Source organism: Quercus suber, unplaced genomic scaffold (assembly GCF_002906115.3).
Source record: "Quercus suber isolate HL8 unplaced genomic scaffold, Cork oak 2.0 scaffold_240, whole genome shotgun sequence".
Classification (NCBI taxonomy): domain Eukaryota; kingdom Viridiplantae; phylum Streptophyta; class Magnoliopsida; order Fagales; family Fagaceae; genus Quercus; species Quercus suber.
In genome coordinates this window covers 332,115-351,843 of record NW_027069697.1, presented here as the reverse complement: position 1 = coordinate 351,843, position 19,729 = coordinate 332,115, and the positions used below count along the sequence as shown (strand labels likewise).

Sequence of the window (19,729 nt, the reverse complement as noted above, 5' to 3'; positions counted from 1 at the left end):
AAAAAAAAAAAAAAAAAAAAAAAAAAAAGAGAGAGAGAGAGAGAAGAAAATATTTCTCTTTGGTGTGTTTGAATATAAAAAAGGAAAGAAGAAAATGAGAAAAATATGAGGGGGGCATATTAGTAATTTTGATGATATAAATGTCAAAAGTCCTATGATATCTCTCTCACTTTCCGCCTAATTTTGTCTAATAGCAAACAACTAGGCCCCACGAAAATGTTTTCACTCCAATTTTGCTTCTTTTCCCTTCTTCCCTCTCATTCTTTCTAATCCAAACATATCCTTAGAATTTAGAACTATCGCACAGTGAACACGGTTGAAGTTTACTAGCATTACCTCATCTTCTTTGTAAAAATAAGATATTTGGCACGCTTGGAGTTGGAATTTCGTACACACAAAATTTATGAGTGTTTTAGCATGATAATAAAAACAATCATTGTGGAATTCTTTGTAAAATAAGAGATTTGGTACATTTGGTGTTTGAATTCCATTTTCACAAAAAATTGATGAGTGTTTTTAGTTTAATGATAAAAGCAATCATCATAGAATGGTGGCTATAGATTAAAATTTTATCAAATCTATAAAAAAAAAAAAAAAAAAAAAAACAATATGGTCTCAAATATCCAATAATGATTGAATTACAAAGAAAAATACTAACTTATAGTATTATTAATAATTTAAATTTTTTGTATTTTATATTAATTGAATGCTTTATTTTAGATTTTGAGATTTAATTTGAATTAGTTAGTTTAATTTTTTGGTTTTTGAAAGTTAATTTTGATGAAATTGGAATACCATACCAAATTTTAAATTGTAATCATTTATTGAATAATCAAATTAAATCACTTATGTGAAATTTGTGGTAAGCCTTAACTCCTTTTTAAGTTTGAGCTAACAAGCACGAAAATTTTTAGAATAAAAAATGCTTGAGTTCACCGGATCAAAATTGCACATAAAATTGTGCGTTCTTCACAGTTTGCATCTAAAATTCCCTTCACAAAGAGAGTGAGAGAGAGAAGTCATCATTTGATAGGTCCTTCAAATATTCTCATTCATAGTTTACAAATGGTGCGGGCAAGGGAAACTTACCACTCAATTTCTCTCTCTTTGAAAACAAAAAGTACCACCCAGATAGAGCTCGATCAATTTCTAATTTTCTACTAGATTCGAATTTTATCTAATTTTTTTTTTTTAATTCCCCAACATCGTTTTGCAAATTTTTCATGGGTGCATCAGTTTAACTGATCGGTTAAACTGATGCACCCATGAAAAAATTTGCAAAACGACGTTTCATTATGTTTTTTGTATTATCTGTAACTTAATAGTATGATTTATCTAATGATTTTATCACTATGCATACTACAACTGTTTGTAGTGTAGAGTGAATTTTTTGTAAGGGTGATTAATTTTGCCACTCAGCCATGCAACATGCCAGTTTGTAAGCTTGAAAATTGTCTGATGGTAAATCCAAACAAAATATTGAATGATTGCTATATCAAGTTTCAGCCTTTCGTTTTTTTCTTACCAAATTTTAACCCAAGTTTGATTTTAGTCATTCTGGACACTCTTATTCTTCAATTTGATTATTAAAAGCTAATTTTTCAACTTATGCTACTTAAGTCCACAATTTGGATTAAGATGCTGACAGAGGCTGACTATTTGGTGTTGCTGGGTAAAATAAAGCATATTCTTTTTTATTCTATAGACAAATACAGATACAAAAGCAAAAGGGAAAAAAGGAGGTTGTAAATTATTCAAAAAGTAGAAAATAATAAAACTAGCAAGGCCACCAGAAAATGTAGAGATATTTCTACGGCTAGGCACTACTGCTGAAGTTAAATAAATTGTTCTCAAACAAACCCTTAGTTTAGTTATAATAGTCTAGCACAAGTTCCATGCCCCAATTGCCATGCTTTAACCCATTTTTCACTTCTTAGCAATTGGCAACCTCCTCACTACTAGTGATAGTGATCACAACAATTAACCTAAATGATTTAAGCGAAAAGAGAACTTCATGGATGGCAATACATATGTAGTGCTTTTAGGCATCACTTGCTAGCTAAAATATTACACCACTTCTATTCTTAAATTGAAATGCAGTTCCTCACTTCCTCCACCTATCTATTATGTTGTCTTTGCTGCCTTCAACCAATAAGATTGTATGTTGTTGAGGGTAAAATTTTGATGTTTTCAAATAGAATATGAGGTAGCCAAGCAGAAACTCGATAATGGGCTCTTGAAATAAAGCCCAAAGGCTTTCAGTGTCGTGTAAGCCTGCCCAAACAAGAGATAAAGGCTGCATCTTGACAAGAAGACAACAATAAAGCCCAATAAACATGTTACTGTTGTTAGTTTGTTATATTATTAGTCTTCTTACAGCATCATAGTTCAAATCAGTCCTCCAATAGTAGAGTAATTGCAATAGGGTAAACTATATTCAATTATTAAATAAATTTAATAAAACATTAACTTGAGGAGATTCTTGTGTATTTGTTCAATCGGGTCCACAGTACTCGCAGCCATCATTACATTAATATGAAGAAAAAATTCCAAAAAAGTCTCAAACACATTATAGCATCTCATAGTAAAACAATAAGTAAATATTAGTGGTTGCATAGTGATGAAAAATGAGTTATTTGGCATGATATGAAAGGAGAGAGAGATCCCAGCTCAGTGCAGCAAGTATTAAACTAAGATTTTTGTGAGTATGTGTGCATAAGGCATGAATGGAGTAATGTGGGCTATTATGAGTGAGTGGGATAGGATTAATACTAAAGTTAAGACTTTAGTGAGTGGTGGGTTGTTTGTGACTAATTGGAAGACATTTATAAGCTGTAATTGTGTAGAGGGGGGGGGGGGGGGAGGAAGGAATATCTGAGGTTAGGTGAGTGTGGCCTAAGAGGAATGAGTGGTGAGCTTAAGGAGAGCTAAACCACATACAAAATGTCAAACAAATCAAGAGTTTCAGAGGGAGTGGCTGTCTTCTTGTGGGCTAAGGTGCTCATACATTTATAATGGAGTTTAGAAAAGCATTAATTAAAAAAAATTAAAAATTAAAACAAAAAACAAAAAAACATAGTTCTGATTCAGGGGAGCAGGTCAGCTAAATTAATAACCTGGATTTGGCCTAAAAATAGGAGATTTGCTTTTGGGGTTGTTTTGCTTCTTTGGGCAATGTCACACATGGGTAGTATTTGAGATAATCTTGCATTAAATGCTAAGATTGTTGAGATTGTGCTCAACCAATGGGATTAAGGCAAGTATTAAGGAAGAATCTTAGTGCTGCAACTGAGATTTGATCCTTAGGAAGTAGGATTTAACACCCCAAGCCAGGTGTCAAAATTTAAGTTCACTTCAGAGGGTTCTGCTAGAGATCCTTGTATGTCCTCCAAACCACATGTTTCCAAATTTTCCCATTTAGGATTCGAGGGCTTGGCACATGAATCATGTCTTAAATGTTTTTTTTACATTTATAGCATTAATTTGTTGAAGTTTGGATAACTTGGTTTCAGCTTCCCTTCCGCTGGAAGTACAGTCTTAAGGAAGATGATGGAATTCTATCACCCTTTAGACTTTAGCTGACATCACAACCCTCAGGCATTGTTCATGTTAGGTAGAGGGTGACAGAAAAGCTGATGGAACAGCCCCTAATTCATCCTCAAAGACTTGGTTCTCTTATAGGGCTTCTAGCTGTACTTTGGTTAGGGATGAACAAGGGCTAGTTGCCCACTTTCAAGCCTCTTTCTAGGGACCTTTTTAGGTTGGAACTTTGTTCCATTTCAGCATTTTTAGTTGGGCCACATGGCCCTTTCTTTGCTTGGGCTTGTTTCCTACTCCATGAGATTCTTGGGCCTACAAAATAGGCATTAAAAACATGTTTTGCCATGAGTTTTTTACTTCTCGTGGGCTTTAGTTGTTAGTAGAAATAAAATGAATTCATGAGCCTTAATAAATATTTATGATAGATTTTAGGTATTGATTTTCATGGGTTTTAAATAACAACTTATATAGTTTCTCATAATTTTTGCTATGGATTACTTTGTAAATGATATTTTCTTTGGGGCTGTTTAAATAATGACCTCCAATATTTTCTTGAGAATAATATTTACGATAGGTTTTAAATAAATATGGTAACAACCACTATAATGGAATAATGTGATGTTCTCATGAGTTTCTTTATAGATAATCATAATAGACATGTAGGATGAATAATTACCATGAGTTTTGGTAATAAATATTATGAATGTTGTAATGTAAGATAGATAGTGAATATGAGTTTATAATAAGAAATAAATAAATGTCATGGGTCTAATAATCATAACTTCTCGTGGGCTCTTATAAGATGATTGCCATGGGTTTTGAGAATAGATAATTCATAAATTACAAGAGCTTGTAATATTATGGTAATAGGTTTAGGAATCTAAAGTATTGTTCATTATTGGACTTTTTAGTGAAATAATTATGATATAGTATTTTGTCAAATATTAATAACCTTGGGATTTTGATAAAATAGTGCCAAGTAGCTAGCTTAGGTTTTTAATAATGCCAACATAAGTTGGACTTTTGATATTGCCAATGAGAATTGGGTTTTGATATTGACAGTGAGAACTGGGCTTTGATATTACCAATGAGAATTGAGTTTTGATGTTGTCAATGAAAATTGGGTTTTAAATATTGCCAGCGAGAACTAGACTTTGATATTGCCAATGAGAATTAGGCTTTGATATTGTTAATGTGAATTGAGTTTTGGATAAATTGTTTTGCGAGATTTGAATCATGGGCTTTTCAAATATTGTCAAGTATAAGTATTCTTAAGCTTTAAATAGAATAGGATGTGTGTATTGGGTTCATAGGGTCGGTTTTGGACTTAGCTAAATAATGATAATAAAATTGGATAAAATATTGATTTTTTTGGCTTTTTGTGATGGTTTATATCATGATTCAATTTAGATAATGAGATATGAAATATTTATGATTAACATAATAATAGAGTAAAAAATATTTAGGAAAACTCAATAACTTATTAGTGGTATAAATAGGTGGTACTCAAATAAAATTAAGTGTAAAAAAAAAAAAAAAAAATACCTTAACATATGCTAAGCAATGCGTACCATAAACTTTTATGTAACTTGTCATGTGGTGAGCTGTAAATGGAGAATATGTTTCTACCATTTACAACTTGCCACATAATGAATTGTAGTAAAAGTTGTGTAAAAGGGGCTCATACTAGAATTGCTCTCGTCTACTGTGTGTGACCTTGTTACACCCCATCAACTCTTCAATGCCCATGTCCGTAGGACCGTAGCAAAAATGATACCCTCCTCAACAGCCTTTGCTTCAATACCTAGAGTGCATCCAGTGGAGCTTTGATTTTCTTACTCATAACTCCTAAGTCATAATTGCAACCATTCTTCTCCTAATAGATTATGATTTATTAGTTCATCACTAGAATGTTTAGATCTGGTTTTTCCTCAAAGGGCGTGACCGTTGTCCGTTAGCCTTTTGCCATTCCGAGGCTTCCATTCATCTCGTGAATGCTATATAGTAATAAATGATACAAATGCAAATGTATTGGTCCCGTAGCTCAGTTGGTTAGAGCGTTGGTCTTATGAGCCGAAGGTCGCGGGTTCGAGCCCCGCCGGGACCAATCTTCTAAATCTCAAGGTGTGTTTTTAATTTTATTTTGTTTTCCATTAAATAAATTTGTGCTAAATTAGAAAAACCGGTATTTACTATTTAAATGGCAACAAAATATCTAATAATGCTATAGAAAAATTGGTAGTTACTACTTTTTTTATGGGGTAGTTAATATTTAAAAGACCAAAAAAAAAAAAAAAATCTAATAATAATATTGCACAAACCTTTTGGGATTTTACCCTATTTGTAAGAGAATTTGAGAAAATACATAACAGTTAAAAAAGTAGTAATAATATTGCTGATTTCTTAAATTTTTTAAAATTGGTTTAGGAAATGCTTATTAATTTCTAACTAACCTCGTCACATGTGCGCCACATGTGTGATGAAGTTTTTTTTTTTTTTTTTTTGAGTTTAATATAATTTTTCAATTTGAATTTATTTATTATTAGTGAGGTTACGGGAATGGATTTTTATAAAACTAAAATTTAGGATTTGAAATTGAGGAAACTGTTGTGTTTAGTGTAAGCTAGTTTTTAGGAAAAAAATTTATCAAATGTACGTGAGATATCTTTAAATAGATAATGCACTAATTTGGTGCGGTGAGGTTGGTTTTTGAATTTATTTGGAATATATTTTTTTTTTTGGAATTACAATTTTAACCATATTTTTTTATTTTTTAAGAATAAAGATTATATAATTAGATTAGGGGTATTTTTGACATTTTTTGACGTTATAACTAACTTTCTAAATCTTTTTAATATATAGAGATAACTATATTAAAAAGAGTGAAGAATAACAAAACAGTTAACTTTAAACATTTTGGTGAGTCCATCTTATACGCACCATTTGGTGTGGTGAGGTTGGTTTAAAACAATGTGCTTATCTTGGAAAATGTCAAAGCTTGAAGCGTTGGTTTGGTTAACAAAGTAATTTGTGTTCCCATACAAAACAAAAAACAAAGAGTCAGTTTGTAGAACCAGTTTTTTGGGGGGAGGGGGGGGGGGGGGGGGGTAAAGAAATTTCTCGTTGATTACGGATGGAGAGCAGTAGAGATTATGNCCAAAAAATCAAAAGAAAAAGAAAGGGGAAAAAAGAAAAAAGAGGCAACATCCCAAGAAAGTAAAATAATAATAAACTAGCCTCATCACATGCACTCTGCACGTGCGATGAGGCTTTTTTTTTTTTTTTTTGAGTTTAATATAATTTTTCAATTTGAATTTATTATTTTAGTGAGGTTACACTGAAGATTTTTATAAAACTAAAATTTAGATTGAAATGTGAGAAACTGTGTGGAGTGTAAGTAGTTTTTAGGGAAAAAATTATCAAATGTACGTGAAGATATTTAAATAAAGATTGCACTAATTTGGTGCGGTAGTTTTTGTGTTTTTTTGAATATTTTTTTTTTGGAATTACAATTTATCCATATTTTTATTTTAATAAGAATAAGATTATTAATTAGATTAAGTATTTTTGACATTTTTTCATAACTAACTTTCTAAATCTTTTTAATATATACTTATAATAAAAGAAAAGTAGAAGAAAACGTCGAGTAAAAAGCAAAAGCTTAAAAAAGGGGAGGTGGAAGGGGGGGGGGGAATTGGACGAATCTCATGTTTAGTCAATTAGATTCCCCTATCTAGTTTTCTCTCCAAATAGAAAAAACTTTTGGTGGCTCGTAGAGAAAACACCTGAGCCTCATCATCTTTTTTCCCTCTTCCCCTCCAACCAAACATCTTTAAAAAGTTTTCTTCTCTTATTTTTTTTTAGTTTTCCATCATCTCAAAAATTCACTTATAAACACACATCATTAAAGGAAAAAAAAAGGTGTAATACTCATGACACAATTTTATGTCACAGCTCACAACGTGACTAGTTGTGATAACAAAATTGTGAATAAAATTGTGTCCTGAGCAATACTTAAAAGAGAGAAAAAGAATAGATTGCTAAAATGATGTAAGCTTATCCTTTTAAACAATTTTTTTAAGTCTTTGATCGTTAGTTTTCTTAGCCCGCCATTTGCCTCTTTAAATAAATTTTATTGTTAACGTTAGTGGGTGCCAACCATCCCCACTAATACCACATTGGTCACTTTTAAAGTCACACACTAAAAAAAAAAAAAAAAAATTATATATATATATATATATATATTTATTTATTTTAGTGTATATATATATATATATTTTTTAAAAATAATTACAAAATGCTGTTAATTCTGCAACTTGAATAATTTCTCCCTTAAATCTCCAAACATTTTGTATATGAAAATGTACCAATTTAATTACAAGATCTTTGGCATTTTAATGTATATCCTGTGTGTATATTTGAAATACAAATTAAGTATACGAAGAAGAAGAACCAAGGTGAGAGCCTCAACGCCTAGAACAAAAGTTAGAAGAGAGAACTTAAAACCTTGTTTGTGTCACCGATCAGTGTGCCAATCGCCAACCACCTTAAAGGTGAGCATTGGATTAGATGTTGCCGGCCGCATTTAGCATTTAACACACTAAAAAATTACTTCAGCTAATTGTAATTTATCCACATGTAATATGATTGAAATTTAAGTTGCTGTGATTTGAAATTTAATATTTTACTTACTTAAAGTTAGCTCAGTTAGGATTCAATAATCCACTTCTATTAAAAATGAGGCTAAATATATAATTTTGCTTCCATTTTATGTCTATCTCCTTTCAAAATATAAAAAATAATAATAATAAAAAAAAAAAAGTGAGGGTTTTGTAAAAATTAAGAACAAAAATTAGCACCATTTTTAACATTTCTCCTTTCTTTGATTGCCTAATTGTAGAAACGGACAAGAATGACAGGATTAATCATTACAACCTCAATCAGGTCGATTTCTTGATCAATCCCTCTCCTTGACTTGGCTCACTACCTCCTTCACCAACTTGTCATGTCGTTTCCCTTCAGTATTTTGGAGGAAGACGTTGATCAGAGACAGCTCGTTCTTAAGCAATTTGACTTGATCCTCTACTCCACCTAGCAATTTTGATTCTTGAGTGAGCAACTGAGTCAGGTTCTGCAACAAGAAAGTCACAACATTGTCTGCCATGTCTGCTTATTTTCTACAACTGCAGATTTTTTTTTTCCTCAAGGGAGAGGGTTGTGGGGAAGGGAAGGTTGATTTTTCCTCATCTAAAGTCTTTGAACGGTGACGACAAAAATTCTTAGCTGGAAAGTTTATGTAACATGGAATATGGCTTGTATTTCAAAGCCACAGGTAAATTCATGTCTCCTTTTCCATGCATTTTCGAAGAAAGCGCGGTCCCTGTCTTGCCTTTAGAGTTGGTGGGTCCCACTCGGCAATGGAAGAAGCAAGTTGTTATTAATTTGACTCACCCACCTTCTTCTCCTATCATTGGATAAACTGAAGTGCTCGTATTTACTAACTGATATCAAAATTATTGTAACTTACACATCTAGAAATGAATAATTAAAAAAAAGAAATTAAGGCAGACGCAAATACCTGGTTAGTTCCTGACCCTGAGAAAATAAACGCGTGGAGACTACTTTCGGATTTTGCGAAACTTAGAATTCAAGTAGAAAAAGTAGAGGATCACCACCTTCCATCAAATTTTTAAGTGGGGCAAACTATATAGGCCAAAGAACAAAAGTCTGGGCACAATTATCGACTGATTTTCATCGCCTTACATCACATGGTAAGTGAAGCAAATTAGTGAAATTATATAGGCCAAAGAACCAAATTCAAGACACTATTATTGATTGATTTTTAAACAGAGAAATGACATGGCTCAATTATCAATTCCCTATTCATAGTCTATTTTGTTTTTTTTTTTTTTAAACAATTCGCTTTGGAATCATAAAAATTATTTATCCAGCAGTAGATAGAAGGAAGCCTTAAGAGTCACAATTGTACATTTTCATGCCTGGTTTACATATAAATAACAAGCGAACCATTTGCTCCAAAAAAAGACAAAAAAAAGAAAAAAGAAAAAAAAGAAAACCACAACCTCTTTCTCTTTAACATTCTATATAAACCCAACTGCCTTGCTTCACAGAATCATCCACCATAAAAAGAAAAAGAAAAACCTATTACATAAATAAATTAAAAAATTGATCTCTGCGTAGGAGATTGAGTACTAGCTAGCTAGAATGGCTGCAGTGGTAGAAACGTGGATAGGGGATTTTTTTTTTTTTTAAGAACAAAAAAAAAGAACTCACATGTTCTCTCACGTCCCAAGGAATAGTTGGGTAAGGCCAAGGGTACCACTAGCCTGAAAGCGGAGCTCAGAGACCCTCCGAAAAGCCTTAAGAGAAGGTTAAAGATTAAGACTTAAGACCCGGAAGCCACTCTTTTCAAAAGCCAAAGAAGTTGAAGAAGAAAAGGAAGCTGTTACCAAGGGAAGCAGAATGGTTCAGAGAGAGAAAAAAAATGCTAACATGTCAGAAACCACGGTCTGTTTGCTTATGGACCTGTTTGTACGCTGGTGAAGCTGATAATTAAGTGTGGTATATCAATGAGAGCTGCTAGCAAAGGAAGAGAAGAAACAAGATTTGGAATTAAATATTAATCCACAAGCTTTTTGTTTCGTGGAATTTGAATGATCTTGTTTTGGTTTGTTTGTACTCATGGTGTAGATTTTGTTCATAAGTTTCTGCTTTGGCAATGTAGAATGTATTACTTTTTATGAAATCATTGATTTTCTGGTACCCGAGAATTTGTTTCAATTTTTAAGATGTGTACAAACCATTTTATCATTATTATTGAGAAAAAAGATGAGAGAGAGTTGGTTGAAATGGTTTGATCATGTGCAATTGTGCAAAAGAGAACAATCAATGCAATAGTGAGGAATTGTGAGTTGCTTTAAGTCAAGGGGAGCAAAATACATAAAAAAGACGTAAATTAACAATAATAGAAGTAATAACAAATGATACATCATTTATTAGGTAGGGGTATGTAAAAGTAGAAAAATAGAAAATGGTGAAGATGGAAAAGTAAGGAGATAGAAAATATTTTAATTTTCCCTTATGTGCATTTGGTTAGGGGTGGAAAAGTGGATGAGTAGGAAACTCTTTTGTTTGATTGAGAAGAAAAATGAAAAAATTGAAAATGATTTTTGTATAAATTTACTCTTATACTCTTATTGCATAATTTTTTTTAATTGTTTATAAGAAAAAAATACACTAAAAAAACTTATGAACGTTTAAAGCTTGAAAATGGAAAAAAGAAACTAGGGGATGGACAAATGGGTAATTCCTCATATTAACCCACTTTCTCCCTAATTTGGGGAGAAAACTCCCTCTTCACAAGAAGTGGGCTTGGGGAGAAAACAATTCTCTCTCCTATTTTCCATCTCTCCAACCAAGTACACACATTCACCCTTTTTCTTTTCTCTCTCTCATTTTCCATTCCTCTTGTTTTCACTCTCTTAAAAAAGTAACCAAGAATATATTAAGATAGAATAGAATTATAGAAAATAATGCATGTGGACAAATTGAATATCCCACAGATACCAATGACCAAGCAAAAATATCAAAGAATCAACTTTAAAGAGTAAAGACGCATAAGAACAAATACTCTTTTTTTTTTTTTTTTTTTTTTTTTTTTTTTTTTTTTTTTTTTTTTTTTTTTTTTTTTTTTTTTTTTTGTTAAATCTGCTGAGTCCTAAAAAATATAACTTTCATACTTCAAAAATATCTAAACAGACTCTTAATTATTCTGTTCTATACATGTTTCGTGTGTGTATGTACAAAATTTTGTGAAACAATGCTAGTAGAATAAGGACTAACAAGTAATTTTAGAGCAAAAAATCATGTAGTGGAGCTTGCCTCAATGTCAGTAGAAGACAACTCGTTATTAAAGTAGGGCTCTTCTCCTTCCGGCTGCCACATGATAATCTCCCTTGCATACCTAAGAGCTTCATCCACCGTGTCATTTTCCAACCCCGTTACTAGTGAAACAAACAACTTCTTATCTGTAAGAGAACTGTAAAGTGTCTTGAACTTCATTCCCATATAGTGGAAAGCACGTTGAGCCAACGAGGGATTAGTGCTGTTGTGACGATTCTGGCTGACAATAGGCTTAAAGTCACAAAACCATTCACATTGTGAGAGAGGAACCTGTTCAATCTTTTCCTCAAGCAGGTCAAACTTGTTGAGAATCAACAGGAAGTTCTTGTTCTCAAATGTTGGATGAGTGACCATGCTTTCAAAGAGATGCTTGCTTGCCAACATTTTGTTGGTTAGAACTCCATTACAGTCGGCAGAATATTCATCATAGTCAGTCATGGAAACACAAAATAGGACAATATCAGTGTCTTCAAACATGTCCAACCACTTGCAGTGTTCTCCTAGGCTTCTTGGATGCACTCTAATTAGTTGGAACCTGGAAATGCACTCTAATTATTCAACACCTTTAGGAATAGGCAAAACATGGCACTTTGTAAGAAAATAAAGCACTGGGTATCCCACTCTCTATGCAACTCAAACATACATGATTTAGTGGGAAAATTAATTGATATCTGATTTCCAAGAATTTCCTCTGAGTTTCTGGTTAACAAAAAAAAATGAACTAATACAAAAGAAACTAAAATTGAAAGAGATTTCCTTTTACTACATTCGACCACCAATGAAGCTAAGTATTTGAGATGAAATCTAGTGCTTTTTATTTCAATAACTATGAGAAAGAATGGGCAAGGATAAGCTAATATGAAGATCATGATATGGAAGGCCAAAGTTGCGGTTCCTTGAGTTTAACCTTGAGTTATGGATCAAGTAGCATCCTTACAAGAAAGAACAGAATTTTCATTGTTATGGATTCCCCTGCATTGGCAGAACAAATCACAAAGATTTGTCCCTGTCTAGGTACAGCTCTTTCAAATATACCCATTTTCAAAAGGCTGAAAAGCAAACTGTACCAAACGGGCACAAAAAAATATATCTTCCAGTACTTAAGAAGTTTTAACATTGACCATGTCCTAGATTCTATCGTTGATGACTAGTTCTTGGTTGAAACTGACTAAAACTGCATTGCCCACATTTTTAACAGAAATATGGTTAACAGTCATGAAGAAATTTTTACCAAGTTGATCAATCTTGATAAGGATCAAGGTGTTTTTGTTCATGAAATAATCAATGAAAAAAAGAGGGAGAACTGACCTCAGTGAACTATCATGCTGATAAAAAGGATCCAGTGAATCATCTTGTGTTGACTTCGGAAATGAAAATTCCATGCAAGTAAGGCTATTGGATGAGGTAATCCCGTCAGCATACAAGATGTCCATGTCAGAGGGTTCGTAATCTGTCCTAGAAATCTCGACAGCCTGCGTTTGGAATACATGTTTAGAAAAAGAATAATTACAAAATATTTTCTTAGTAATCATAGCTGATGCACTTGCCATTTTCCCATCAAAATGCACACAATCTAAAGTGCATAGTCACTAGTAAAATGACCACTACAACACTGTTAACTGTATAAATCTAAGCTTCTGAAACTAAGAAGAGTTTCTTGCATTGATTGGATTAACATAACCTGGACTTCTAATTATAAATATGACTGGATAAATTCAGTCAAACTGGGTGCCTCGTTCAAGTTTTTATTTTTTGATAAGTAACGAAAATTTTTATTAGAAATAAAACAAACCTAGTACACCGGTGGTGTACAAAGAGAGAAATACAATCAATGCTTTCAAGTTTTTAACAAAAAATCAGAACTAATGCTTTCAAGCTCAGCTTATGAAGTATCCCCTCTATTTTTCATTTCAAACCAACAAGAAAACCCAAACACCACACCACTCCCTCTCCCCTTTCCCCAAAAATTCTGCTAGAATTGCAGAACTTATGAAGTACAATACAATTGAAACACATGATTCATACCCAATAATAGGAACAAGGGATACAAGAAAACATTAATGACCATTGAAACAATCAAGAATGGCTGGCAAGAATTAGCACACTGCAAGATTACTGATGCAGCTGCTCCATCTAAAAGCTGAAGGATGATGCCCTTTTAAAAGTAGCAACAGAATTTATACTGTTATTCTACTTATCACTGTGAAACAAACTATAATTGTGAAGATTGGTCATCAAGAGCTCATCATAGGGGATTTAAATAATTAAAAAAGAAGACAAAAAGAAAACACTTATTGGAGGTTTTATGTCTGTGTGTGTGTGTGTGTGTGTGTGTGTGTGAGAGAGAGAGAGAGAGAGAGAGAGAACACTGAGAATAATCTCACCCGATCTAGGAAATAAGTAGCTACTCTGGGTAGCATTTGTAATTCATTCCTCCGGTTGTATGTTGCTTGAATGGCTGTGTCCTTCCACATCTCCTCAATAAATGGTGCATATTCACCAGTAGCATCTGGAAATACAGCTTCCAAATTATCTGACAGCAAAACTTGGAGGAGCCAATCTGAGAAAGCTCTCACTCTTTCCCCAACCGAATAGATTGTTGTATTGTCAATCTGAATTGTATCACCTGTTGTGAATATAAAAATTTAGGCTATAATCTAGATAAGCTAATTTCTGATGTTAATACGTTCATCCTAAAGGTAAATCTTAATGGTAATACAATAATGTAATTTGATCAACAAAAGGTACACCACAACTTCACATGACAAGAAAGCAAAGGATTTCGAACCAAGAGGAAGCATAAAAAGTACTTGTAAAGAGCATGGCACTAATCTGCTACAATAGAACTGGTCCTGAGCTGTTTAACTAACTAGCCATTTGGAGAGATTATTTTGGAAAACTTCTAGTGATCAGTATTATACACATAAAAATCACAACAAAGGCATTAGAAATTTGTCAGCTACATGCAGTCATTTGAGTCTACAATTTCAAATTTTAGCAGTAAAAGGTACTCTAAACACAAATTTTGCATTTGACCTTTATTTCCCTTAAATTTTTCAGGACGTATTCAATTTCCCTCTGGTTATTAACTAGAGGGAAAGTACATATGCTACTAAGATACAAACTTCTCCATTGCTGGATCCTAGACTATCACTAAAGTGTTCAACTACTCCCCAATGGCCAAGAGAAATTAAATTAAATAGCTATCTCAAGATATTCTTGAGTCCATCCTTGGCATGTACTCTGTACTTTCTCAAGTTGGAACAAGGGGAAAAAAAGGATTTATTCTTTTTGAATAATTAGAAAAGTCCAGTGATCAACCACTTCGCTTCTATAGTACAGGATGGTCAGATGTGGTTCTGTTAAATTGGGGATTCAAAGAATCCAATTCATGTTGCTATGCAAATATTTCTCACTAGTCAGGTTGTTAAATGGAGATATTGTAAGAAAAACATTAGGGAAAACAAATATCACAAATAAAAATAATAATTAATAATAAACAAGTTGTTTCCTCTTTATAACTAGAAAAGCTCTGTGAGACAAACTCTAGAAGAACATGTGGAAGGACTTAAATGCTTTTATGGTCACTGTTAGAATGATGGTTATGTGCCCAAATTTACTTCAAACACCTAAGCTTTTAGACAAGAGGTAGTTCATCATTATATTAGAGTAGGTGATTGTGGGTTCAAATCTTGTCTCCACTCTTCCTCCCATTCAAAAATTAAATACTCCCATGCATTCGAACCTGCTTAGGGGAAGATTGGATCCATACATGAGAGGATTATTAAAATAATCTCCAATTTGCTTCGGGATCATCAACATGCCAGACCACAACTGGGCAGGAACCCTCCATTCTTCCTGAAACTTGACCTCAAAATGGATCTATTTTAAGTGATTAAATTCACCCTCTATAATAGTTTAAGCTTTTGGGATAAGTGATAATTTATTAGTCACAGTAGACAAAAATGAAACTCCAGCAGCAAAGTCACAAGATTCATAAAATAATTGTAGATATTGATTGTGTTGTAGAAAAAAAAAAAAAAAGAATAGAATCTCACAGAAGGGACCATAGTAGAGACTCTGGAGACTAGAACATAATGAAGGACAAAGTAATGATATAAATGTTTTCCGGTCATCCCTGCCACCATCATCACCCAAAACCTGACTCGAACTGTTCAGTAACTAAATGCAAGAACTTTACAAAGATAAGAAAAAATTGTTCAAGTTGTGTGTGTGGGCACACGAGCATTCAGTTATTGTTGCATACTATAAAATACTATCTATGCATATTGAAAAATGAAATCTAACTTTTATGCATTTTCAACATACCCTTAACATAATTCTTATATATCAATTGAAAAAACAAAATTAGCATATAAGCTCTATAAAAAAGAAAATTAAGTGAACGTTTGGATACAACTGAATTTTTTTTCAGCTACGTCCAGCGTCTGACAATGGGTCCCGTGCATTGTTCACGAGACCCACAAACCTCTTTTTTCAACAAAACTTTCATTAAAAATGAGTCCCACAGCACTATTCACACATTTAAAAATTATTTTGCTACAATGTTTTTAGTTTTCAGCAATAAGCGGTATCCAAACAGACCCTAAGTAGAATAAACTTTCATCATACCTGAAGGCCCAGACTTATCGACGACAAATCTTTTCCGCTTCTCAAACAAACTTTCTTCTTCAAATCGTTCTCGTCCCTCAAGAAGAACTCCGAGATATCCAAATAAATTTCTTTGGATTAAAAACTTGATAGTTTGGCGCTCATCTTCAGAGAAAGGAATACCATACACAATCTTGGCCTAATATAATCAAAAACAGTGTTTCCAGCGTCACCAAAAATTAAAATACATTTAACAACACAAGCGAATGTCAAGGTTTAACTGTATCAAAACCATGTTTTCAGTATCAGTGTTTTGAAGACCACTAGAGAAATTGTTAGTTTCATCATGTTTTCCCGCATTATTTAATTGACTTTGATGGAAAATTATTCATAAAAAGAATATGAATAAAACATAATATAGCAGGAAATAAGGGAGAAAATAGAGTTACTTGAAATAAGTTTTAATACTAGTTTATTGTAACATATAATCCTCTGACAAAGAGAAATAAATTACTGCCACAATACACTAATCTAACCTTTGCCATCACATTTCACAAGGATTTCAACATAATTATAAAATTGGTTGAGTATTGAGGGTAAAGAACTAAGCTATGAGATGTTCATCAAAGTTTGATTTATCACACGTGAAAACTAATTATAGAACAAGATTAAGATGAAGTTAGTTCCTTCCATTAATATTTTACCTGTTTATATATCGTACTTGTGCCAGATTTGTCATAACCAACTAAAAGAAATTTATGAATAGATTTCTGTGCAAGGTTTTCTCGGATTTCTCCATTCACTTCTTTCTGAGAAGGATTCTCAGAACGAGGAGGAACTGGCAGAGACAAGACTGCACAAAATAGCTTTGTTCTAGTCTGTAAAGAGAGCATTTGCACAATTATTTAAGTGTAATAAGATGAACTGGGTAAAACAAGGATGCAAATGTGCATCAGTATGCAAACTTACCTTGTCCCATATTTTACCCTTTTCATTCTTCTGCCCCTCTTCCTGGTATGTCCCGTCGTCACTCACCCAAAAGTGAGGCTTTCCTTCACACGGCACCCCAGCCGACTGTAAACATTTATAAGAACAGCGTTGATCTTACATGTTTAAAAAGCGCATTACAATCCAAAACAACCCGACTGAATTGAGCACACCAACCTTTAGCATCCAAAGCTCTTCTTTAGTTATCTCCCTGTTGTTTATCAATACATTTGTGTTTCCGTTGCTAGCATTTCTCTTGACGTGGCCCCCAACATCCAGATGGCTGGTAATAATCTGGGAAGGCTTTTGTCCTTCCTGTTCATTCAAACCACAACAACTATACCATTATGGCGGAATAGAAAAGACTATAATAATTAAAAGAAAAAGAAGATAATAAAATTGAACTAGCAGATTTTGGTGCTCACCTTTCCCCAGAAACCGGATACTTTATCATACCAATAGTGTCCTGGTCTCAGTTTTTTGGGTGGATTTTTGCAGTTTTGTAATTCGAAGAGCTGATCTTGTCTAAGAGCCTCACCATTCACAAAAACAAGCTCTGGTGGCAGCTGATTCACTTCACATAGCATCTCAGAATTCATTATATTCTTAACTTCCAAATCAATGAGCAGCCGCTTAAGCAACCTAGGACCCTTGCCCAACGTCCCTCGCCTCTTCTCATCAATCCTATAACCAATGCAAGTAACACATTTCCTTCCTTCTGGCATTGACCCCATTGCTCTCAGCACACAATCATAACAAAACTTAGATCCACAAACAATGCAAACCTCCTTCTCTGCGAACCGTTTTCTCTTATGGCATCGATAGCATACCCCTTTCTTCAATCTCTCAATCTTAGGCCTCATACTAACACTTCCTTCCTCAGACTCATCAATTCCTTCATGAACTACTACCCCTTCACTCGATTCAGGTTCAAAAAAAGTCACCGATGGCTTTTTGACATGGTGGGGAGTTTCATCATTACCATCATCCTCTCTGCAAGAAAAAACCTCAGAGGAAGGCACCCGTGAGCTTAAACCAGATTCTGTTGATTCCCAATTGGTTGGATTCATATAATCTTGAAAACCTCCATCCTCCTTGTTATCATCAGGTACTTCCAATGTACCAGAACTTCCAATTCCATGTGATAACTTGGGTTTAGACTCATAACCATTCTCCCAAGCTAATTTACCCGAGCTATCTATCCTATCTACTGACACCTTTGACGATTTCTGGTTTAAAGTTTTGGACTTTACAATTGGTTGGATAATTGGGAGTGAGAGATTATTCAACAAAGTGCCTGAAGAAACTGGAGATGCAATTGGGATTTGGCTAATGTTAACTGGTATTATTTGCGGGATAGCATAGGTGACAGGAGACCCATGGTACTCCATAGCAATAGAGTATTCCGTATTGAAGATTTCTTCATCATCATTTTCAGGAATTGCAGACACAGCTGCTGGCCACAACTTTTTCAGCAGTCCAGCCATTGTTGTTTAATTGATCCTATTCTAGATACAAATTAAACAAAACAACTAGTTCCAATTCCACAAACCCTCAAAGCATATGAAATAATATGGAAAACCCATGAAGCATATAATCAATTTAATAAAAAAAAAGAAACCAATGAATCAAAATCAAAACTTGATTATTTCAATGACCCAGAAAGCAAAGTCTGTAACTTTACAAACCTATGAAGCAAAACCATCAAAATTGATCCCAAGTCTATGCTGTACTTTTCCTCAGATCAAAATTGAGTAGCCAAAACACACACACACACACACACACACACACACACTCTCTCTCTCTCTCTCTCTCTCTCTCATACACAGAGACAGTGTGTAAGAACATGAAATCTTCCCTGGAAGAAAATGGAAATGACTAAGTAAACGAAGAAGACAACTTAGACAAGAGGGAAGACTGAGTACTGAAACTTTTGGTTCACAACTGTACATTATTTTCTTTTTTCTTTTCTTTTTTTTCCACATCAAACGCGTTGAAGCGTTCAGAAAATTCTAGGAATTGATGGGAGAAAGACCCATGAGAGAAAAATTCATAAGACCCGGGAGTTAATGGTTTGGTCTAGGCTCATATTCTCTACAATCTAGTAGAGTACAAATGTACAATTTAGGAACAACTAGAGCTTCTTTGAGTTGTACAATGGAAGAGTACAAGGTCTTTTACGATATGTCAAAAGGGTAATATTGTCCAAAAAGTACATCCAAAAAGAAAGTGGTACTTTTTTGGTATACCGTATACCAAGAGTGTTCAGTACGGTCCACGTAAGGTTGGTTGGTAGTTGGACTTGGCGCGTTGACTTTGATTTCTTGTTTTTCTTTTTCTATTTTATTGTTTTTAATTTTTTTTGGTGATTTGGTTTATTTTGGCACTTGAATCATTTAACACAGGTTGTGATTTACGTTTACTAGAGTAAATCCGATTCGAGTTATTTTACGATTACAATCAAATTTTACATCTATTTATATAATTATCTTATTATATGACAATTGCCTCTCATTTTTACATGAATTATTGTGGCCGCTACATGAATAATTTTGAAAATACGTGTGACTTCAGTTGTTGTAATTATAGGATTTTTCAACTGATTGAGAACTGAGAAGCTTCTGTGAATCTTCACCATTGGCCCACGTGGGCCGTGTTGCACAAGAAA

General features: G+C 33.5%; 1 protein-coding gene and 1 non-coding gene across 2 annotated transcripts; one reads left to right on the top strand and one right to left on the bottom strand.

The window, feature by feature from the left end:
* The first annotated feature begins 5,573 nt into the window (after positions 1–5,573).
* TRNAI-UAU (transfer RNA isoleucine (anticodon UAU)) lies at positions 5,574–5,647 on the top strand. Its single transcript has one exon. It is a non-coding gene; the product is annotated as a tRNA-Ile (tRNA).
* Positions 5,648–11,272: 5,625 nt separating this feature from the next.
* LOC111986978 (extra-large guanine nucleotide-binding protein 1) lies at positions 11,273–19,118 on the bottom strand. The gene is made up of 8 exons (XM_024018672.2): positions 17,487–19,118; positions 17,239–17,376; positions 17,044–17,148; positions 16,779–16,952; positions 16,096–16,273; positions 13,848–14,089; positions 12,772–12,935; positions 11,273–11,998 (listed from the first exon to the last, which is right to left on the bottom strand). The coding sequence occupies exons 1-8, from the start codon at positions 18,546–18,548 to the stop codon at positions 11,425–11,427; spliced, it is 2,637 nt and encodes an 878-aa protein (XP_023874440.2). The 5' UTR covers positions 18,549–19,118; the 3' UTR covers positions 11,273–11,424.
* Between the last annotated feature and the right edge of the window lie 611 nt (positions 19,119–19,729).